This window comes from Grampus griseus (assembly GCF_964374135.1).
Source record: "Grampus griseus genome assembly, chromosome: 3".
In the NCBI taxonomy this organism is placed as follows: Eukaryota; Metazoa; Chordata; class Mammalia; order Artiodactyla; family Delphinidae; genus Grampus; species Grampus griseus.
Window position 1 is genome coordinate 39,970,290 of NC_139019.1, and position 20,174 is coordinate 39,990,463.

Sequence of the window (20,174 nt, forward strand, 5' to 3'; positions counted from 1 at the left end):
TATCCTTCCTCTTGCCACAGGGCGTCAGGTGGCCTGCATCCTTTAGAAGACCACTCAGAATGGTGACCTGCTCCTCCTTTTTGTACAACACGTGTTCCACATGGACCCTTTTCCCTTCTGAGAACTTCTCTTCCTTCTTCCTTTCCTCTCTTCCCTTATCCTTTCTCTCCTTGGTCAATAAGATTTCATAGAGCCATAAAATTATAGCTGGAAGGGGTCTTAGAGGTCATTTAGCCCCAAATCTCAATTGATGGAGGGGACCTGAGAAGCTAAGTGACTTGTGCAAGGGTCTCTTGCTTGTTGATGGCAGATTTGAACACACAGCTCTCCAACTGCAGTGCAGCTGTCTTTCCTTTCTGAGACCTCTACTTCTAGAGAAGTTTCAGAGCAGGTGCCTCTGATGTCCCTAAACTGTGGTCTCTAGTCCTTTATCCCTGTGCCTCCTCGGCCAGCCCCCTGGTTGGAAGCAGGCCCGGACTCTTGGTGCTCTGTTGCCTGCACTGACATACCGAAATTCAAACTGCTGATCACAGGTCTCCCCTCTCTCAACACGTTCCCCACAATGAGTTTTCCTCCCTTCCACCTGTTTTATCCACCCCATTTTACCTTCTTATCCAATCCTTTCTTTCCAAAGCTAATGACAGTCTTGGAATATTTTAAAGTTTGTATTCTTTTTTAGTCATCTGAATATTTGATTTTACTTTTAAATTTATCTATTACACTATAAAAATTAATGTTTTTGTAGCTACTTGTGGAAATTAGTGCAGCTGTGACATGTTTGAAGTTTCTCCACAGCTTCAGGAAGCAAACCTACAAGGCTGTTTTAGAGGGATAATCACTGCTTCAGTGGAGATCTATGCCCGTGGCTCAGTTTTGTAAAGAAATAGCTAACAATCAATTGCTTATATGCTCAACCCATTCTGCTGCAGTTTTGATGTTTCCATCTATGAGAACTATAATTAATTTTACATTTCAGTAGTGAGAGTCCCAATAGAGGAGCTATTCTGTCCAGCACCAGTGGAATTCCAGCCTTCCAGAGTGGGCTTCGTGGAGTTTTATGTCTTTCTGGGAGGAAACAGTGGCTCTATTCAGAGGAATGGGGACGATCCCTGGGGTCTAGATGCTGCCAGTGAATGAGAGGGACACAAACTTACTCTGAGAAGAGTCAGGTCACATTTCCTTGGTTCCATGACCCCATTCCTCAAAGAGGAAGATTTCAGAATGCAGCCCTGTGCACTGAGTCATTTGTAGCATCTGCAGATAAGCTGCTTAAATTGCTGAGTTTTTATGTCACATTTTGCTTGTGTCATTCATTATGGAGCTTAGCCAGACTCATTCATTCATTTATTCACTTGTTTTTCCTGAGGATTTACTATGTACCAGGCTCTGTGTGAGGGCTTGGGTAATTGTGGAGAATAGACAGATGCGGCCACTGCCTTCATGGAGCCTGTGTAAAAAGCAGGTGTTTCTCCAGATGTGGCTCGTGGAATTCCTCCTTCTGAATCCCAGAGGTACTTGGACTGGACCGCAGACTTTAAGAATCAGAATCTCTGAGGGTGGGGCTCCAGAGCCTGCATTTTAAGTAAGCAACCCACATGATTCTTAAATAGGTTAAATTTGAGAAACAGTGGATTAAATGCATTATTAAATTGATGTGTGTGGTGTGTGTGTCTGTGCTATGCTGCACCCTCCAGATGACAGGGGCCTCAAGACTGAAGCCTTTATATCTCTTTTTATCCTTGTCAGTGGCCAGCCCAGTGCTCCGCTGTGACATAGTGGCCCTTTAATGAGCACCTGAAGAATAAATGTGTGTATCATAATGAATGTATTTTTGTATTTTTCTCTGATAGGTGAACATTTAATGAGACTTTTTCTGTAACTGGCATTTTAGTATTCTTTTAAGTATATTATTTATGTTAGGCTTTAGTGTTTATACTTTAGTAATTTCTAATCTTTTTCTATGTTGGGTTAAGTTGTATTAATGACTAGTTTCATAAGTAACTCTCTAAACAAAAGGGATTGAGAAGGGCATTTACTAAGCCATCACTTTTGCCAAACTGTATTTAATAGTGTTTTGTGTACAACACATTTAAATACCCTTTAAATTTGACCTTCCTTCAGTGGAGTCAGACAAGAAATTCATTCATAGAAATTTGGAAAGATACTTTCACTTCAAAGAAATGCATACTAAAATGTATGATTTTCTTTCATGTGGTCTTACAGTAATTCTCTCGAAAAACATAGACAATTTATTTTAACAATCATTTTTTTCCTGATTTATTGATAACATAGTTTAAATAAGGTTTTTTTTTTTTTTGTCTTTTGTTTTTGTTTGTTTTCAATTGAAGCACCCAATCCTGCCCTAAGATTGGCAGAATTAACTTCTGGAATTTTCCCTTCCCCTACTTAAATATAAAAATGAATTTCAAGAGATACTGCCCAGAAGAAGATGCAAAGATGGAAAGTTACGAGCTAGATACAGGACTCTTTAAACTCCTCACCCATATCAAGGATATAAAAGCATTAAGAATGAAGTTGACAGATTTGTGAAGTGGATTTCTCTGTAGAAAGAGCCTAGTGAGAAAGGCTTCAGTGAGATCATACAGTGAGATTGGTGTGTGTCTATGAAAGTTGGGACATGCAATTGATGAGTGTCTGACTCCTGCCTGAAATATCTAAAGGGCAAGATAGCTGTCTGGCTGCTGACGGGCGAGTTAAGGCAGTGGGATTAGCCTCACACCCAGAGTTGTCGGTACAAAGAATGTGTTTCCCATGGATCATTATGGAATCAAGTTAGCTCCTGTCCACAGAATCTCCTGGAAGTAAGTGGAGGCCTCTGCACAGAACAGCCGAAGCTATCCCTGATTCCTAGGGACCACAGTAGTGAGATGCATTCACTCACGCAAGGATGCAGGTGAAGGGAGATCTCCAAAGAGCCCACCAGAAAGATGACACCTGTTAGCACCTACTCCATCTTAGGACAGCACCAGTCAAGTACGAATTTCTGTACCCTGTATTTATCTTCCCTCCCTCCATCAGTGGAGATGTCAGATATTATAGTCAGCAATCTGAGAGAAGAGGGGCAGAGAAACAAAGAAACAGCCAATCATGCCCCTTCCTCAACTACAGGCTTCTCACCTCCCATAAGCTTTAGTAGGGGGAGGAGAGAGGATTTAACTATAAATCAACTTTGATATTTTGTCTTATTGATTTTGTTTTAGTTTAGGTTGAACCATATGAAATTGTTGCTATTTGATCCTTTTTTGACCTACAAATACAGCACTTTCATGTGGTACAACCTAAATTAAAATATAGAGCTTTTTTTAAACAGACATTTTAAAACTACAAATAATAAAAGTAATAAGACATTTATCTTTCCATCCAGTAAGAGTAGAATTTCACCCTAAATAAGTTTTAAAGGGATCATGGGCCAAAAAAAAATTTACATTCTAATTATACCTCATGAGTTCTTGTTTGTTATATCGATATTAATTACAATTATTCACTTGATACAAAAGGTAAAGATCAAATATTATGGCCTACTTTCTGCAGTCACAGATTTTTCATTTAGTAATTGCAATTATTGGAAAAGAGTCTCAAAGATATGGAATGTTTCTGGAAGTAATTTTCACCTCCACAGCAAAAAAAAAGGAAGGGAAGGGAAGGGAAGGGAAGGGAAGGGAAGAGAGGAAGGAAGGAAGGAAGGAAGGAAGGAAGGAAGGAAGGAAAATAAATTTTAAAACTTTCATTAAAGTTTCCATATGACAATTAGTATACATTAGGAAAATGCAATGCAAGTGACAAAAACATTCACCCTAAATAGTTACTCAGAGTTTCTCCCATGTTTCTGTGTGGTCCCATTAACACTTTTTGCAAACATAGTCAAGGAACTTTTGCAAACCAGTTTTTTACCCAAGACAGAGTAAAGGCTATAAAATTGTTTTGTAAAAAACCACCTATAAAAGCAAACCTGAAACACTCTGAGCTTGCCATAAAAGATATGATGGTATACACATTATGGAGGTCTTATTGATCCTCGATACCTAAACATAACATTGCTTTTAATAGTAAATGAGAATGATATAAATATGCCATATACAAGTACATTACCCTAAATAAAAGCAGTAAATTGTGAGGCTTGATATAAAAGTGAAATATACTAATGGAACAATGTCTAGACTGTTCCTATCAAGAGTATAGCATAATATTAAACCAGGCAAAATGAAAGAGGGAAATTAATTAAATTTTAGGAATATTATTTATCTTTCTTTTTACGACACATTTTATGGCCATTTCCCTAGGAGCCTAAACTATGAGGCTCCTAATAGGTTAGGCTAATAGCCTAAACTATTCACTGTTTGGAGGTCTGAGAAGAAACCTGTCTGAGCTGTGCAGCCGTATCCTTGTCAGTCAGGCTGTCGTTCTGAAAGTGATGTTGTGAGTGTGCTGAATCTTCTTGCTCACTAGCGTCCTGGTCTCCGTTGTCCTCTACCTCCATTCATCACTCATCTGAGTTATTTTTCCCATGTAGAGTCCAGATCATGGAATTTCCCTGAATAAAAATCTCCTATCCTTGCCTGTGGAATAATACCCAAGCTCTCCAGTGACTTATAAGATGTTCGTCACCTAGTGGCTGTCATTCCACTGTCTCCTGCCTCCTTCCCTTCTTGCCCTGTAGCCACTCCTACCCTGGCCTTCCCTGAACACGTTGCTCTATGCTCTCATGATTCTCTCTGCCCGGAAAGCCCTTCTCCACCCCAGGCCCCATGTGCGAGGTAAACTTCTGAGACTCAGTTCAAGCGTCACTTTCTCTGTCCTTTTCTGTGGTTATTCCCCCCACCCTTCCCAAGAAAAATCCCTTCCCCTCCATATTCCCACAGCATTTACACACCCTTCGTGCACTGCTCTCATCACTCAGTGGCATCGCTTTTTGTTTCGTGAGTGCGTCTCTCCTGGTGGAATGTGAATTCCACAATGACAGCATTGTGCCTTAATCCTTTTATTTATGGAATACAGTTCAGTGTTTCCTGCATTGCCTAGCACATAGGGGGCAAGTCATTTATGTTGGAAAAATGTAATTTCTGTAATTTTTAATTTCTCCTTGTGTTAAAAATCATTATTGTACTGACCACTATCTCTCACTCTGCTTCATGAAGTCATTGAGCTAGAAGGGACTTGTTTGTGGGGGACACCCCAGATTCCCCTTTACATTGTGTTTCAGGCTTTTCTTTGCAGGTGTTCAACACATCTAGCCCCATTCACCGTTGGTCCTGATTTCTCCCATGTCTTCCCCATTTTAACATCTTCTAGCCTTACATTTTTGAGCATGGGTCAATTTCATTGCAGTATCTTCCATCAAGCAAGAGACCAGCTAAAGACATCCTTTTCTTAGGATCTACATCTTTTTTTTTCTAATAAATTTATTTATTTTATTTATTTATTTTTCGTTGCATTGGGTCTCCGTTACTGCGCAGGGACTTTCTGTAGTTGTGGTGAGCGGGGGCTACTCTGCATTGCGGTGCGCGGGCTTCTCATTGCTGTGGCTTCTCTTGTTGTGGAGCACGGGCTCTAGGCACACGGGCTTCAGTAGTTGTGGTGCACGGGCTTAGTTGCTCCGCGGCCTGTGGGATCTTCCCGGACCAGGGCTCAAACCCATGTCCCCTGCACTGGCAGGTGGATTCTTAACCACTGTGCCACCAGGGAAGCCCAGGACCTACATCTTTAATTTACCGACTTTATTTGTGTTTCTGAGGAATCATTTCATCTACCTGTGAACCAGTCCTGTTCATCCCTCTCCATAGTGACAAAGGTTAAGCCAGGTTTCAGCTAACACAGCGTTGAATGGTTTGTGTTGACAGTTGATTTGGATTGCAGCCTGTATTACCACCACGTTCATACTCTCATTTAATTGCAGCAGAAGCATGTTGTAGGGCAGGGCTTTTGCACCTTACTTTGGTAAAAGGAAACATAAAATGACGAATGCAAAGTCTGAGCGCTTATCAGATTAAGCAACTGTGTATCCTACAGAAACACAAAAAGCTTTACTGTGCTTCCCTGTCATTACACCCCTAAAGAAGCTATTGATTGGATAATGTTAGTTGTTGAATGAAAACCCAGAAACTTAGCTCATTTTGGGCATTAAAATTTAGGCGCTGGTGTTATAACTCTAACTTAAGAATACAAGGTAATCGTATAATTCTAAATGAGGAAATAATTCCATTCATTCATGATTCTTTGACTCAGTATACTTAATAGCTATTTTAAACACTTCTCTTTTTTTTTAAACTCCCTTGTCATTCTGTTGTGACTTTAAGTTTTATGAGAAAAAATTAGTGATTTTTGTGATTTCTAACAGCATCATTCCTTCCATATTCCTCACACTCACTTTCCTCCTTGTTCTTTTCTACCCTCAAAAGAGAAAAAGCCATTTGGATAATTAATTCAGTTTAATTTAGCAGATATTTATGAAGTATCTTATGGGTCAAGTATTATGCTAGATGTGATAGCAATATAAATAACAGACTCTAATACTTTGTCCCTAATCCTGAAAATCTTCCAACTTAGAAATGAAGCAAAGTCTTGTATTTGGATAATTGCAATGCATGACAGTGTGACATAAATATAACAAGGGTGAATAAAGCAGAACAATTAATTGATCTTTACGAGTAGATAGCTTAATATTAGAATAAAGCAATGTTTTCCAAGCTATGTTGTTTGAGGTGTTGAATATGTTCCTTACAAAAAAAAATTCTCTTAAATAAAAATAAAATACATCAGGTCTTCCAATTCATGATTCACAACACATGTTTTCATATTAAAGATTCTGGGAGCACTTTCAAAAAATCCACTTATGAGTCAGAGTAGAGCAATGCAGGAGTGAGAGAAAGCCTTGCTCTTTTGCTCCATTTGAAATTTGTGGCATTTTTTTACTTAATATAAATAGCAGAGGGAGGCAGACAGAGACAGAGAAACTGTTATACTTTGTATTAACAATTGCTTTCCAAGATTATTTGATCATGGTCTCTTTTTAAAAAATCATACCTAGCAACTGACAAAGTTAGTATTCCCTGGAAAAGGGGTAAGGGAGTACTAGTTTGGGACTTATATGAAACATGATTGCAAATTTTATGTTTAAGTGGAAAGTTCTAAGTGTTACAAACCTCTTGTTCATGTAACAGAATCCTCAGCCAGTTGTGTGCCTGGTTTATGCTATAATGTGAATCAGCTCTTACTTCTCTTTGGACTTAGATTGTAATTACAACTGCTTAATCAAGAAGTTCAAACTGCATCTCCCCAGGAGCTAAATGTGTCCCTTACAGTTGTCTCTGAAAAGTAACTTTTCTTTCTACTGTGGTTTATCCCCCCTTTATAAGAATCTGCTGTTACTATCTTCATCTACTCTTTACTGATGCCATAAGCTGCTCTACCCATTCTCCCTTAAAGAAAGCCCACATTTAACCCATTCTCCTTTTAGCTGCCATCTCTGCCTACTTTTTTGCATTTAGCAAAAATGCCTAGAACCTTTCCATCTTTACTGTTCCTCACCAGCTCTCTTCTTAACTCCACCCTCTGGGTCTTGTACCATCCAATGCAATTGGCCACTTCAAGTCACATATGGTGATTATTGATTATCTTTCCGCAAATTCTGGAATGCTTTAAATGTCTTTAATGATCATCCTTGACAGATTTTCCAGGCTCAAGCCTGCTTTGCTTCCTCCCATTCTACTATCATACTCTGCTGTCTGTTCTTTACCTGGGTAGCTCGTTCAGAAATCTGGATCCTCCTTCCTCCATGAGGGCCTTACAAGTGAGACGATAAATGTGCTTGTGATTCTCTCTCCCCCTGTTTCCTCACCATGTGTGTTCATCACTTTTTATCTCATTATTTAATTCTCATACTTATTTGGCTCGGTTGTAGATGCATGTATACCCATTATGCTAGTACAAATCTGTTTCACCTGCCTTAAATTATAAACTAAGCCGGGACTGAAACTATTTCTACTAAAGTGGGTCCCACTGGTACTCAGCAAAGCATTACATATGTCTTGGGATTTGAGCATTCTCCCATGATGAAAATTAATAAATGGCACTCTTTTCTGGGGAAGACATAGCTGACCTTATTCTATCTGGTTCCTAAGGAAATAAGAACCCCTGTGTCAGCCAGAGACCTACACTGAATGTCATTTTCCTGAGATGTGAGTTCCCACTGCCCACTCTTCTAATTTCCCACACTTCTTTATGTCTCTCTTTTTCTGTTTATCATTATTTCCCTACTATCTCAGTTTTCTACTTGCCTATGTGAAATGTTATAGTCATCTAGTAAGAATGTATGAGGGTCAACTGTGAGCAAAGCAAAACAGTGGTAGAGGATAAGAGAATACCAGAAGCTATGATGTAGTCCATACTCTTTACCCCTGCTTGCCCCTTCCTAACTTATAACGGAGTTGGGAGATAAAGCACGCATACAAAAGTTGAGAAGAACGCAGGGCTCACAGGAGCAGCACAGACAAGTTTGCCTCACAGTTTGAAGAAGGGGAAGATCAGTGTGGACTCTTGGCAACTAGGTGGACAAAGCTGCAGAGAAAGTGAAACTTGAATTGAATCTTACCGAATGGGTAGACTTAGCTTAGTTGGAGGGAAAAGGAAGGGCATTTGGTCTGGATAGAGTTCATCCTGAGGAGTCCTGAAGATGAGGATGAATAAAGAAGGTAGGGCCAGACTGTTGAGTGGCTGAAAGTCAGGAGGAAAAAACTGAATTTTAACCTATAGGCCTAGTATTTCAAGAAGCAGCTTGAAGCTTTATCTACTTTCTATTTGAATTAGAAATACAATTCTCTTTTAAAGTATATTTCAAGGTCCTTGATGTAGGCAATGAAGAGTTATTGGAGTTTTTGAACAAGGAAGACACATGATAAAAGCAGAATTTAAAGACGGTTAATCTACTAGTAATATGTAGAAGGATTTGAGGAAGTGGAAATGGAGGGAGGGAGATCAGCAGTGGAAAGACCCGTGACTGCCGTGGTCCAGGTTCAAGGCAATGATGCCTGGCCTGGGCTGGAGAAGGAATGAAGAAACATAGATAATAGCTGCCTTAGATCCAGTTCCCCAGAAGCAAACTCTGAGAGGAGGAGTCAAGTGATAGCAATTCATGAAGAGCGTGCTTCCAAAAGAAAATAGGAAGGGATTTGGGGGAACAAAACAGAGCAGCCACAGAGGACAAGAAAGCATGTGAGGGGCTTCCCTAGTGGCTCAGTGGTTGAGAGTCCGCCTGCCGATGCAGGGGACATGGGTTCGCGCCCCGGTCCGGGAAGATCCCACATGCCGCGGAGCGGCTAGGCCTGTGAGCCATGGCCGCTGGGCCTGCGTGTCCGGAGCCTGTGCTCCGCAACAGGAGAGGCCGCAACAGTGAGAGGCCCGCGTACCGCAAAAAAAATATAAAGAAAGCATGTGAGTTCAGGTGAAGTCAAGGCCTCAGCCTGATCTGGAAAGGGCTCCAAGTTAAGTCAAGGGTCTGGTCTTGCATTTTCCTGCACTCAGGAATTACCTATGGATCAGGGCAAGGGGTGAAGAGGGAGAAAACTCCCAGGCAATTCTGACTCTTTGAACCTTGGGGCAAAGCAGCTCTAGCAGTCCAAGGACAATCATCTGGGGAAAGTCTCAGGTGGAGCTGTTAGAAGCAAAGTGTACAGAAAGGGTAAGGGAACAGGCAGTTATAAGTCCTCTTATATCCTAACATTTACAAAAAATAAGCTTATGAAAGTGAGATATATGTTAAGTAGTAAGAGAGATAGATGATAGAGAGATAGATAGAAGATATAAAGCACTGATCTCTGACATACCAAGGTGTTACATCTTCTGCTGTTTCTGGTGTGAAGATAATTTTTCCAGATAATCCAATTCATAGTAATCAGTTCATAGTATGTTCTATGAGATATGGAAAGTGCGTTGTAAATTTTACATCACAAAGCAGCCTTATTTAGTTGGCATGACTTCCATCTCTTCTCATGTGAACTCCTCCCCATGTATAAATGAGATGCTATTTTTTTCCTGAGGAGTTAATAGCTTATCACTAGAATTTGATCGAAGGGAACAGTACACTCATTAGTAAAAAGTAGTAGGATTGTTGGGCAGTGCTATGTGCAACCGCATTTGGGATTCATGAGCAAAACTTTTAAGTGAGACCAGTCTACAAGGTATGTGATTTTTGTCTAACAAAATTCAGTGTCATAGGATCACACACAGAGAAGGAGATATTTGGACTTAACCAGAGTTGGAAGTTAGCCAAGTTAGTTAATGGAGGGAAAAAAAGGTTAAAGTAGTTAAATGTTTGCAAGTAAATGATTATGGTGATGGATCATGGAATCTAGGCTGGGTACAAAAAAAAAAAGATAAGATCTGTGAATTAATTAGACATCTTAATGTGGTCAAGGAATTGATGAATTGGATATACTAGGTAAATGAGCTGAAGTTAATGATCAGAGAGAAGAACACTTGACATTAAGATTGAGGTGCTGCAATTTTTCCAGATGACAAGGTGAAGGCTAAGACCTTGGAAGTGGATGACATAGGCAAACTAGAGGAAAATATTACTAAAGCCAAGGAAGTCAAAGAAATGAGAGACTAGGGTGTTCAATAGATTCATCCAGGTAGTAAAATGTCCAAGAATAATGACAGGAGTGACAGTTTTCAAAGTTCTATAGTCTCCTGCTTAATCAAATCTAAACAAAGAGAAATAAAAACAAAACCAACTCTGTAAGACACCCTGAATGGATGAGCAATTAACTTCCACAGCAGCATTTATTCACCTTGGTACCATAAATTAGGTATAATGATTATCTAAGTAACAAAATCATTTTACTTTTATTTACCCTGAGCATTTATATACACAAAGACAATGTCAAACCTACATGGTTTCCCTTAATAATTATTCAGTGTCTCTCTGGATTACTAATTAAAAGCTGTTAGGGTCATTGGGAAAAGAATTTTAAATCTATTCAGAGAGTAACAGATAACTGTACATAACATTTAATTGTCAAGGAAATAACCTGACTTGGAGTCATGGGAGACTAATAATTGTCTTTTTCTAATTATAACAGCACATAGTCTTGGAACAGATGGTGACAGATATTAGGTGAAAGATACAGTCAAAGAGCAAACCTAACCTGAACATGGATTGAGCAGATTTTGTGTTTATTCAGCTTACGGTGTACCTTCTCTTATACTCGCACATGTTCTCTAATTATTTCTTATTTATCTTATACCTGATTCAGCAATTCTAAGGAAGGATTCGTATATTCTATTTCTTTTTTAAAAAATATGATCTATTTACTTGTTTGTTTGTCTGTTTTATCGTATTTTCTAATGTATCTCAGTTGGCTAGCTAGCTACCTGAACTCACTGAGTGGCCATGACGTGGCAGCAGCATTTAGCAAAAGCTGAGGTGATTAGAAAATGGGGGGAAGTCAGCTATATGGCAATTTTTAAAAAAAGAAAAAATTTTTAATTTAAAAATAAAAGACTTAAGTGGGCACATAATTCTATGTGCTGTAACAAGTGAGTTTACACCTATAAAGATTTAACACGAGCACCTAAAAAACAAAATATGACTAGAAAAAAAAAAAGAAAGAAAATGAGGGGATTTGGGCGAGGTAAGTTTTTACGGAGACAAAATAGAGAGGTGAAGGATGCACATCCTAGACTAGGCCTCCTTCTGCCCCTTCATTATGGAAAGTGAGGTTTCTTTAACTCAGCTTCTTCATTTATAAAATGTGACACTAATTTCTGTTACTATAATTTGAATAAGTTAGGAAAGAAAGCTAAAAAAGGCAGTAAAAATATAGGATAGTGTTCAGGCATGGTGGCGTAATTGCTCCAGGTTGTCTAGTATACTCCAGAAGGTGGCGCAGAGACGATAAAGATTATGTTTAATTGGGAGTTCTCTTATTTGTTTCTGCAAGTGCCAGGGTATGCTTTTGGTTTCCAAAAGGACCAAGCTGTAGAAATGTATCTATAAATCAGACAAATAATTAAGCCTAAAGATTTCTGACAACAGTGACATCCAGGGAGGTACAAGGTAGACGCTGATCATTTATGCCGTTTGGAAATAGGATCAGACTTGGAAATAGGACTGGCTGAACAATGGGCAAACTAGACAACTGCCTGGAAGGAAAGCAGCCCTTTCTCAAATTACTTCCCCTACCTAAGAAACGAAGTGCCCAGAACTCCTACATTAAAAAGACATTCCTTTGGATAAAGGATTCTCTGAGTCCCTAATTTTGGGGTAGGAAGGTTAAACAAAAAGTAACGTCAGGCACAATTCTTGATATAGATTAGTTTATTGGTTCACATAAACCTTCAAAGGAGGGTGTAGAAAAAGGATAAGGAAAATGGGCAAGGGGTGGGAGAGGGTATGGAGCAAGGGAAATCGAAGCAGTGGCACTTAACCTTCTAAGTCCTTTTCCTTCATGATGGCTCTGCAGTTAGCTGCCTGCATTATCCAACCTGTAGGAAAGAAAGAATGAAAGGAGAATGGCAGTAAGAGAGGGAAGACAGAGAACAAGAAAAGAGAGGGAAGGGCTGATTTAGGAGATGTGACTCTACAGCTGAGCTACATAAAGCAGGAAACACATGTGTGTCTTTGCCAGATACGTGCCCTGCTTATGCTTGCAACTTCATCTTGCCCCACTCTCCCCTCCTAGCTTGGTCCAGACTCACTGACTTTCTTTCTGTTCCTAGAGCACCTACCACTTTCCCAACTCAGCTTCTTCACTTACACAGTTCCCTTTGTGTGGACCTCATCCTCCCTCTCAGCCACCATCTGAACAGGTCTCCACCCTTCTAGCACATGTCTTTTAAGTCTCAAATATCACTTCTGAAAGGCCTTCCCTGAGCCTTCACTTTAAATTAGGCTCCTAGGTTATACTTGCCAATAATAGCTTTTCTGTTACAGCCCTTTTCACAGTTTGCGATTGAACCTGTATTTAAATGATTCTTGTGTTTAATCTCTCTCTCCCTCTAGTTTAGAAGCTCCATGAAGGCAGAGGCCATGTCAGTTTCATGTTCTACCCCCTCCCCAAGCTTACCAGAGTCATTCAGTAAACACTGTTGAAGAGATAAGCCAGTCCTTTGAGAGGTTTAATAACAACACCTTCATTTGTGTTCTTTGGCATCCACAAATGGCAGTGATCATTACTGTCAAAGTAGAAAGATTTGTGTACTGATAGAGTTTTAAACTCATCTGAAAGACTAAAATGTATTACTACATCTGATGCATATGTTTAAACGCAAAAAAATTGAAACAGGGAAGTCTGCTAGATGGATAACTCACAGTGGCTTGGTATTTCAGGTTGGAATTGTACAGTATGGAGAAAATGTAACCCATGAGTTCAACCTCAATAAGTACTCATCAACGGAAGAGGTGCTTGTTGCAGCAAATAAAATAGTCCAGAGAGGTGGCCGCCAGACGATGACAGCCCTTGGAATAGACACAGCAAGGTATATGGATAAAAAAATAAGCCAAAGTAAAAGACTGTGCAAAAATTACTGCTTATGATCTAGCCCTTTGGAGTATTAATTGAACAGTTGCCTTAGCAATATTTAAAGCCATTTTGTTGAAAAGAGATTCAACTGATTAACTAATAGTTATAGGATCAAATTTTTCTATATTACAATCTCATCACTCTTCTTATCTTTCCTCTTATTCCAAGGCTTTGACTGATGGAGAATCAGTCCAAAAAATCGCTGTAGTCTACGGCATCACATTCTTGGGTACTAAGACATAATATTAGATAATATCTTTTCCTTTTATTCTTTGTTTTCAGCCTCTAGGAATCTCAATCTAAAAAAATGGATTAATATCAGTCCGCTTCTACTCAATATATATCTATACCCTAATATGTCTATAATTTTACAGCATTTTACAGATTTAAATTTTACGGATTTAGGGTTATTGAAGCTCTCAAATAAGAGGTTTTAAGAGGGCAAACTAAATGTTGTCTTATTTGAAATCATTTGCAATGAAAAGATTGAAAAGAAGTGGAGGGACTTCCCTGGTGGTCCAACGGTTGGGACGTTGTCTTCCAATGCAGGGGGTGCGGGTTCCCACATGCCTCACGGCCAACAAAGAACCAAAGCATAAAACAGAAGCAGTATTGTAGCAGGTTCAATGAAGACTTTATAAATGGTCCACATCAAAAAAAAAATCTTAGAAAAAAAAAAGAAGTGGAAAGGATTTCATGATTCGTGCTCTCTCTCTTTCTTCCTTACTTTCTCCAAATTCCCTCTAATTCACATCCCTCCCTTCCTCCCTTCTGCAGTTTCCTTCATGGAGCACACATAACCCACCCTGTGGTTGAATTTCATTCTATAAGAACCTACAGAACTGTCCTTTTCTTACAATGTTCAGCTCCTCTTCTCTGTATTTTTTCTGATCTCCCTCAGCTCTTATCTTTTGCTGTTTCTCCCCTTAATCATCATGAAAGCTTCTGAACAAAAACTAAACAATACCAAAATCACAGGAAATCTAATGGTCAGTTTGACTAATGTTAAGGATCCTTCTCTTAAGTGCCTTGAACTTCTGGACACTCAACTGATTCTGAAGAGTTGATTACCCATGGCCTCACTTCACCTGCCTGCTAAGATCAGTGTTTTAAGCGGGCTGAAACAGTTAATATGGATACTCCAAAGAATGGGTTGGATTTTCAAAAATTTAAAATTTCATGTGCAGCTTTTAGACTCATAAATGTTAGAAAAGCATGTGGTTCTAGTTATATGGGGCCCATGAGAAAAATAACCACAAACAGATGGGGTAATTTTACATTTACCTGCCCATAGATCACCAATTTGCATGCACAAAAGTGCACACGTTTAGGTGTGCTGAGTGTGCATTCTTAAATAATTGACTAAGTGTGACCGCACATTCAAAGTAAATCAGAGCGTTCTTTGAAAGCCCTGAGCCTGTAGGGAACTTTGTTTTCCAAAGGCAACCACTTAAGATGAATATTCATTTTTGAAAACTAACTGCAGAAATATTCTGGCTGCTTTTGCTCCTGCATAAATACCACTCTAAATACCTTGTCCCTATATGGTTTTTGCCTATGTGTTTCACAGAGGGTCTAGCTGTAGGACACAGAGTTTATTGAGTTTTGTATATAAATAAGACTCCATAATGATATTACTAAGTACTCTTCTTTTTTTTTTTTTTTGCGGTACGCGGGCCTCTCACTGTTGTGGCCTCTCCCGTTGCGGAGCGCAGGCTCAGCGGCCATGGCTCACGGGCCCAGCCGCTCCGCGGCATGTGGGATCTTCCCGGACCGGGGCACGAACCCGCGTCCCCTGCATCGGCAGGCGGAGTCTCAACCACTGCGCCACCAGGGAAGCTCTTAAGTTTATTTTTAATTGTTCTTTATTCTTTTCAGGCAGGACCAGTTGTAAATAATATTTCTAAATGTTTTAGAATCCTTTACCTCCATTTTCAGTGTCTCCCAGTTCAAAATATTTTTGTGTCCCCTTAACCCTATCCCAAATTTTCTTTCTTTTCATTGCTTCACAGTGTTTAATCATAAGGCCTGGATTCTCCTGTCCCAAAGAAAGGGATTCTCCTGGGATATGTTAATGTTTAAAAACATGCAGGGAAGTCAATGCTTATTTTAAAGAAAGAATACTGGATGGTGGTAATTGGGGGTCAAGGGCAATTTGCTGAAGATATTTGAAACAGAAAGGGTATACTCAAGAGCTCTGCCATAGAAAGCCAGCCCTAGCTACCAGATTTTCTTTAAGGAAGGTGGTTTAATCATCTCCTTCAGCTGATGTTCATTTAGTTATGACCTTGATCTTCAAGAGAATTAGGAAGTTTTGGTGATCCTCTAAGGAATTAAAACTGTAAAAAGGATTAAATCTTATCCATGTCCAAACTTCATTTAGAGACTAGCCTTTAACATCTATTTTTCACCTTTGTCTGTACATAGAAAGAACTCAGAGAATCTGTTTGTGTGGTGTAGAGGACAGAGACACACAGTTTGCCAGCGATCAATATATATTTTTTAAATAGCTTCTTTTTCTCTTTTGAAAATTTTAGGAAAATTTTAAAATGTAAAAAACAGTACAACAAAATCCTATGTACACATCAAACAGAATCAACAGTTGTTAACATCTTGTCATATTTGCTGTTAGTCCTTTTAAAGGAAAAATAAACACAGATAAAATCGCCTTGCTCACATCACAAGGATCCTCTCTCCCTGCTCACAATATACCCACTACTGTGCATTTACTATATATCTACAGTAGAGCTAATGTGTACTGTGGCGAACTGTTGGAAGGTGAAAGACAGGTGTTTCTTTGGTATATCTCAGCTGCAGCTGTTCGTCCTTATGACCAAAGTAAAATATTTAAAATGACTATTCAGCACAATGATTGCTGCATTTTACACCAAAATCTAAAAAATATTATATGAAATCCATTCACTGTTTCAGTCCTGAGTAAAATGTACTCTTCTTTTCCAAGGCTCCAGAGGGGAAAGTAGTTGAGTAAAAGAAAGTAATGGAGGGAAAGTGTGCCTGAGTGTGTGTGTGTGTGTGTGTGTGTGTGTGTGTGTGTGTGTAGAAGGTACAAAACAAACAAAAATTGTCAGTTTCCCGTATCTTCCATCTCTTTCCATAAATGCTTGTTGAATTAAATCAAAATTCCTTTCTTTGAAGTTAGGTTATAGCATTTTTCCTTTCTCTCCATGCCACCTCACCCCCAGCAGCTTGTGTCCTGAAACCTAGTTCAGACTTTCATAGCTATGCCAAACGCTCCTTGCCCCCCAGAAGCCTACTCTGTCACTGACTCAGACCACTGCCATCTGCAGTCTTTAATTCCTATGTCTGAATTTTTACCCCACATCCAAGCGCACTCTCAAGCACTCACAGCCATACAAATACTCTGTTTTCTCCCATGCCCCCTCCATAGCTTACAGGATGTCCAAGCTGTTCTGTGAATGTCAGAGTAGGTGGGGGAAGTGAGGACTAAAGCAAAAACTCTGCCAAAAGCAGAAGGAAAGAGGCCTGTCAAGCAAGAGAAGGAGTGTTTACAGAAAAAGGAGTGACTGGGAAAGTATTTAAAATCTGACCTTCTCTAAATCTGCTGTATGCTTGTCACACTCTCCCTTTGAAGTTTCCAAAGAATGAAAGACTGCTGCCTTTTGTTAATGGGATCTGTGGTGACTGGCAAAATGGTAACCTCTCCATCATCTGGAATAAGTCTTAAACTATTACAAACAATAAGCATCATGCCTCCCAGCTTGAACAGTGGGCAACAATGTTGATCTTGGAGGGAAAGCACTGGGCTACCTGGAGTTGGCAGTGTTTTCATTTTGTTTACCACTTTGCCTAACCTTGGGCTGGTGTTTTATTTGCTGCCCTTTTGTCTGTGATTATTTCAGGAAAGAAGCTTTCACTGAAGCCCGGGGTGCCCGAAGAGGGGTTAAAAAAGTCATGGTAATTGTGACTGATGGAGAGTCCCATGACAACCATCAACTGAATAAGGTCATCCAGGACTGTGAAGATGAAAGCATTCAGCGGTTTTCCATAGCTGTAAGTACAGGGCTAGAGATGGCTTTCAGGCTGTGGTGTGAAGAGAAAAGCTGTGTGCATATCATGGTTATTTTATGAGAGTTACACAAACAAGGTTGAAAAACAGAAACTTCTCCATTTGGAAGTAAACTCTATGGGGGCAGGATTGGGTCTTGCCCCTTTTGTGTCTTCAGCACCCGACACAGTGCTAGGCAAATGGAGACTCAGCAAACAATCACTACAAGAAAGGAAGGAAGAAAATAAGGAAAGATAAAAGGAGGTAGAAGGGAGAAAATACATAAGAAGAAGGAAGGAAGGGTGAGAGAGAGAAAGGGACAGAAATAGGGAGGGGAAAAGAGGAAGGGGAAGGGGGAAAAGATGGAGGGATGGAGGGAGGAAGGCATATGCCTCAGCCTAGGGGGAGGGGAGTTTCTTAAAGTGATTTTTTAAATAAGAGAACAAAAGAGTTCAGAACTCTAAAAGTTCAACCAAAATTGTTTTTCAACAAAATCCCTTTTATTTATAGTAACAACAGATATTACCCACAATTGTTTTTCAGCATTTAATCAGTGATATTTCCTTTTTCTCTTTCAAAAGTGTGATCAGTGAAAGACACTCCACCAATAGTAGGTAGGGAAGAAAAATAGATTCATCCCTGATGAAGTCCCAGAACACACAATTGATTCACTTCTTCCCTGGGGCAAGGTGACTGTACTTCTTATTTTATAACCAAGATAACTAGGTTGTAAACACTTGCAACATTTTCTTTCTCATTTGGGGTACAAGATGTAAAAAAAAAAAAAAATTAAAACATCTCATTATTTCTCTTTCCCTTTGTTGTTACTTCGGTAAGTTATCTTTTGCCAACTGTTATTCAATCGATTATTACCTCTCCTGTTAACTATAGCTATTTTGATCTTTTCAGTGGTTGAGAATAATTCCATATGGCCCAGCCTTCACTCAGAGATACTGTCCACAATTAGAGTCTATGCTCGGTCTCTTTCGTATGCAAAGCCAGCGCATGCCCAGTTTGTCCCACACAACCGGGTACCAGAGGTGCCATCATTTGTTCACTTTCTTCCCAGATGATATAGTCTAGCATTCCAGGCCCCGTAGATGCAGGCCATGAGCTGAATTAACCATCAGCAGCATTAACAACGTTCGGGAAACTTCAGTGGAAAGAAAGTATCTATCAATGGATTGCTTCTTAATTTTAAGTGAATCTTATATCACTTTTGCATTGTATCTGGCTACATAATCAGTATTTCTTGCCCTTAAATCTCTATTTCCCTTTGTTGTATCCCTGGTTGATCATTCATACTTTGCCTTTTATCTGGTCAAAAAGAGGTCTCATGATTGCATTAATCTTCCTGGAGAACCATAAACTCATGAGTTCCTTTCCCATTTTAATCAGTGAATTAGCGTCAACTTGATCTTTGAAATGGTATAAACAAAGTATAGGAAACTTTCACTTTAGCAATAATTATTTATTTTCCTAATTCATATTTTTTCCTCAGTGAACCTTATATTTTGTTTTAGTTTGTGCCAAACTAGGAAATAAGCCATTTATTTTACTTTCTCTCTTTGTTTATTCACACAGAAAGGTTTCAGACTTTTCTCCACGTCTGTTCATGATGCATGAGATCAAATGTTCATGGGGGTCTGTAGCCCTGTTATTTCCTGGACTGTTCCTCCTACTCCATCTTTTTTTTTTTTTTTTTTTTTGCGGTACACGGGCCTTTCACTGTTGTGGCTTCTCCCGTTGCGGAGCACAGGCTCCGGACGCACAGGCTCAGCGGCCATGGCTCACGGGCCCAGCCGCTCCGCGGCATGTGGGATCTTCCCGGACGGGGGCACGAACCCGTGTCCCCTGCATCGGCAGGCAGACTCCCAACCACTGCACCACCAGGGAAGCCCCTCCATCTGTTTTTCCCCCACTATTTGATCCTGAATTCCAGAGACATGTTTTGCGGGGAGACAACACTCAAAAAAGGTTGATTACCGAAAGTATAAGCACTCTGTAATAAAACTGCTCACATTTCCTGTGAAACATCCAGATTTGGTGAGGGTGCTAAGCTGGTTGGAGACCCTGTTACATGGTCTCTGTTCTGTCACTTGAGGATATTAGACATTGCTAGCAGGAGACTGGTGGGGTTTTTTGGGTGTTTTGTTTGTTTGTTTTGTTTTGTTTTTTAAGTTTTCTTCTTTTTTTTATTTTTACAAATTTATTTATTTTTGGCTGTGTTGGGTCTTCATTGCTGCACGCGGGTTTCTCATTGCAGTGGCTTCTCTTGTTGCGGATCACGGGCTCTAGGCGCACGGGCTTCAGTAGTTGTGGCTCGTGGGCTCTAGAGCGCAGGCTCAGTAGTTGTGGCGCACGGGCTTAGTTGCTCCGTGGCATGTGGGATCTTTCTGGACCAGGGATCGAACCCTTCTCCCCTGCACTGGCAGGCAGATTCTTAACTACTGCGCTACCAGGGAAGCCCAGGAGACTGTTTTATATTCAGATTCTAATCTTAGATGATAATGGCTGCGAAAGTGTATCACCTACAGCATTCAAATGAAAATAAGCAACTTAGAAAGTATCTTAGAATTTCATTCATTTGCACACAAAAGGCACTGTGC

At 39.8% G+C, this 20,174-nt stretch overlaps 1 protein-coding gene across 1 annotated transcript in view; it reads left to right on the plus strand.

Moving 5' to 3' along the window:
- The window catches only part of ITGA1 (integrin subunit alpha 1), a 168,128-nt gene that overhangs the window by 81,023 nt on the left and 66,931 nt on the right, over positions 1-20,174 (plus strand). Inside the window, exons 7-8 of the mRNA XM_082649801.1 lie at positions 13,346-13,494; positions 17,420-17,570. Coding sequence (XP_082505927.1) covers positions 13,346-13,494; positions 17,420-17,570 — 300 coding nt within the window. The remainder of the gene's footprint in view (positions 1-13,345; positions 13,495-17,419; positions 17,571-20,174) is intronic.